This window comes from Simochromis diagramma, unplaced genomic scaffold (assembly GCF_900408965.1).
Source record: "Simochromis diagramma unplaced genomic scaffold, fSimDia1.1 OVJJ01000419.1, whole genome shotgun sequence".
Lineage (NCBI taxonomy): Eukaryota > Metazoa > Chordata > Actinopteri > Cichliformes > Cichlidae > Simochromis > Simochromis diagramma.
The window spans coordinates 4794810-4798230 of NW_024387244.1; the positions used below are offsets into that span (position 1 = coordinate 4794810).

Consider the following 3421-nt stretch of genomic DNA (forward strand, 5'->3'; position numbering starts at 1 on the left):
TGTACAAATAAGCTCCCCTAAATAGTTTTAAATTCAACTTCATTTGTGGTAATGAAAGTTATTCTGATATATCATTCTTGTCGAAGGAAAACAAGGGGTCCCAAGTACTGGGAAAATGCAGTGGGAAAGCTTTAAAAGCAAATATCACACACCTTTGATATACTTTATTATTATTTATTTAGAGCAAAGTAGTACCATATCCACACATGTCACATCTAAAAAAGCTCAATAACTGGATACAGAAAAAGATGCTTTAAAAAGTAATCACAATAACACTTTTTTTTTGCTATATGATGTTACGTTTTTGTTTTTGGGTTGTTGTTTTTTTATTTTGTCTTTTTACAGTGATTGGGATAAGTATTTTGGGGATTGAACCTTATTCTAATCTCATTTAAGAGCGATCTACTTCAGTGGTGCAAATACTGTGACATGATCCATCACGCATTCGACGTATTAGTATTTCCCATTACCATTGATTATGGAATCGATCCATACTTTGTAGGTGGGTATCTTAGTATACCTATGGATTGATGAAGCACTGGGAGTTGGGCTACTGCTGGTGGACACCACCCCATATGCCTTTCCATCTCCACAGACTAATGGACCACCAGAGTCTCCCTGAAAAGCATTAATACATGTGCAAAAAAATGATCGTTTCTGACTAAAAGTTTAATTTTTTCATGTTAAGTTACAAAAAAGTACTTACCTTGCCTGGTCCAGTCTCGCCCTTAGAGCAGTAAAACATTTCCATAGCACACCTCTCATCATCAGTCAGGGTTACATTAGCTTCCAGGAGTTTCAAAGACATATGGCTTCCTTCTTTTGTTCTTCCCCAGCCAGAGACGACACATGATTGTGGCAGAGAGCCATCGCCATGGTCTGCGAGAGCAATGGACTTCACTTTATTGTTAAATTCTGCCTTGGACTTCAACTTAAGGAAAGAGCAGAGATTAAAAAATGGTTTATTAGATATTAGAATTATAGCATTTTGATGCTTATCTAAATTAAATATATTAAATGATAAATCATTACAGTAATTAACCATTATTACTTATGACATGTTATTAAGCACAAATAAAGTCATTTGCTTCTCCTACCTTAAGGACCATTATATCGTTTTCAAAAGTATTTGCATCGTAGTCATCATGAGGAAAGGCTTTCTCCACATGCAGGTGTTGTACACCATTCATATCATGGTAATTGTGAAGACCCAGGAATATTTTGTACGTTCTGAAATACAATAAGAGCAAAACTGTTAAGTGACAATAAAGAGATTATTTATTTATCTATTGTGTTCAATAAAATAAACATATATGGAGCCATCATAAAACATATTTCCCAGTTTCAAGACTTATCTTATTAGGGGCATTAGAATCTCTGGTAGTTAAACATAAAGTGTGTTTAACCTACTCAGCATGGCAGTGGGCTGCAGTCAACACAAAATTCTCATTCAGAAGGAAGCCACCACAGTGTCCTGAATGACCATTTGCCTTGTTCTGCTGTAAAAGCACCATGTACGGTCTGCTATGTGGCACGGTCTCATGGCCACCGATGATTTCCCCTGCGTGGACTGAAATAAAAATCAAATACCTTATAAAACAAAAACATACTGTCTTATAGTTCAGACATGATGCAATACATAATGGATGCTTTGATGAAGGCACACTATTGGGGGAGCCCCTGTATGCGTTTATGAAACTCTGTGAGGACAGAACTCAATGTGTCTTCACCAGTTCTGCTTCATAACCAGTGGTATTCCATAATATTTATCTGTATGCTATAAATGTATTTATCCATCATATAACTTATTCTATGCAATCACTGCTGCACAGAGGCAAAGCAGATCTCTTCATGAATTACATAATATAATACATCTATCTGTAATCTTACCTTGATCATGAAGAATCAGCAAAACAGTGAGTATTGCCAGGTTAAAGTGGGCAAACATGATGAGACAAAAGGCAGGCTGAGATCCTGAAGAGCAGTGGAACACATCACTGACAGCTTCACTCTTTAAATACTTCATTATATTTGAGACAGAAGGACGTCCTTGTGTTATTTGCATATGCAAATGATGTGGCCTTGAACCACATAAGGAACACCTCCACAGCCTGACAAAAACTCTTATTTTCATAGTATTACATTACGTATATATATATATAGGTAGTAGTTGTTTTCTGGCATAAACAAATTGTGGTGAAAGGCCTGAGAATATAAATGAAGAAGGTCGATCTTGTAATTTTGATGCAGTACACCAACTGCTGGCATTATCTGGCAAGTCAGAAACAACCTAACCTGCAAATAGGGTGCTCTTTGTCTATGTGGCCATCAGTGGTTATGCGTGCAACTGGAAAAATAGCTGAGCTGGTAAAAGCAATGCAGACTTTTGAGGTAAGTAAGATCATTTCTGAGAAATTGTCAAAAGTTGGATGTCTGTTTAGTTCGTGGCATTCGCAGGGCCACTGTATGTCACTAAGGCCAAATTCAGCAGCCTGGTTTCAACTTCAGCCTATAGCCATTTGTCACGAATCTTCCGATTCTCTCTAGTGCTTTACTGCTACTCTCTGCTGTATTATCTAATAAAGACAAAAACATAAAAAAAAGAAAACTGAAAGCCTTCTTTCAACAACAGCTTGTGCTCCAACAATTATATCACATATTATCAAGAAAGTTTTAAATAGTTTGACAATATAAGTGATGCAGCAGTGTCAAAGAAGCAAGTAATGATGTCAGGAGTGTGTAAAACTATACATTACTATCAGCTAGCTAAAGATACTTTGTTCTTATCTTTGCACAAGACAATCATAGTTTACTACATATACTGAATTTACTATAGTCATTGTTTAAATGATTGTTTATGAGAATGAATTGTTAACATGAATGTAAATCTGATACGACTGTCTGTGGTTCCAAGAATTGTTTTCAAGAAAGCAGTTATGAACAAATCTATGCCATGAAAACTTTCAGTCCACAGATCTATTCAATTCAATTCAATTCAATTTTATTTATATAGCGCCAAATCACAACAAAAGTCGCCTCAAGGTGCTTCATAGATACAGAGAAAAACCCAACAATCATATGACCCCCTATGAGCAAGCATTTTGGCGACAGCGGGAAGGAAAAACTCCCTTTTAACAGGAAGAAACCTCCGGCAGAACCAGGCTCAGGGAGGGGCGGGGCCATCTGCTGCGACCGGTTGGGGTGAGAGAAGGAAGACAGGATAAAAGACATGCTGTGGAAGAGAGACAGAGATTAATAACAGGTATGATTCAATGCAGAGAGGTCTGTTAATACATACAGTAGTGAGTGAGAAAGGTGACTGGAAAGGAAAAACTCAATGCATCATGGGAATCCCCGGCAGCCTACGTCTATTGCAGCATAACTAAGGGAGGATTCAGGGTCACCTGGTCCAGCCCTAACT

The 3421-nt window shown here is 37.4% G+C and overlaps 1 protein-coding gene across 1 annotated transcript; it reads right to left on the reverse strand.

The window, feature by feature from the left end:
* Nucleotides 1-329: 329 nt before the first annotated feature.
* LOC120747045 (granzyme E-like) lies at nt 330-2152 on the reverse strand. The gene is made up of 5 exons (XM_040052615.1): nt 1891-2152; nt 1411-1570; nt 1098-1230; nt 707-931; nt 330-618 (listed from the first exon to the last, which is right to left on the reverse strand). Exons 1-5 carry the CDS (start codon nt 2132-2134, stop codon nt 454-456), a joined length of 927 nt encoding a protein of 308 aa, XP_039908549.1. The 5' UTR covers nt 2135-2152; the 3' UTR covers nt 330-453.
* Between the last annotated feature and the right edge of the window lie 1269 nt (nt 2153-3421).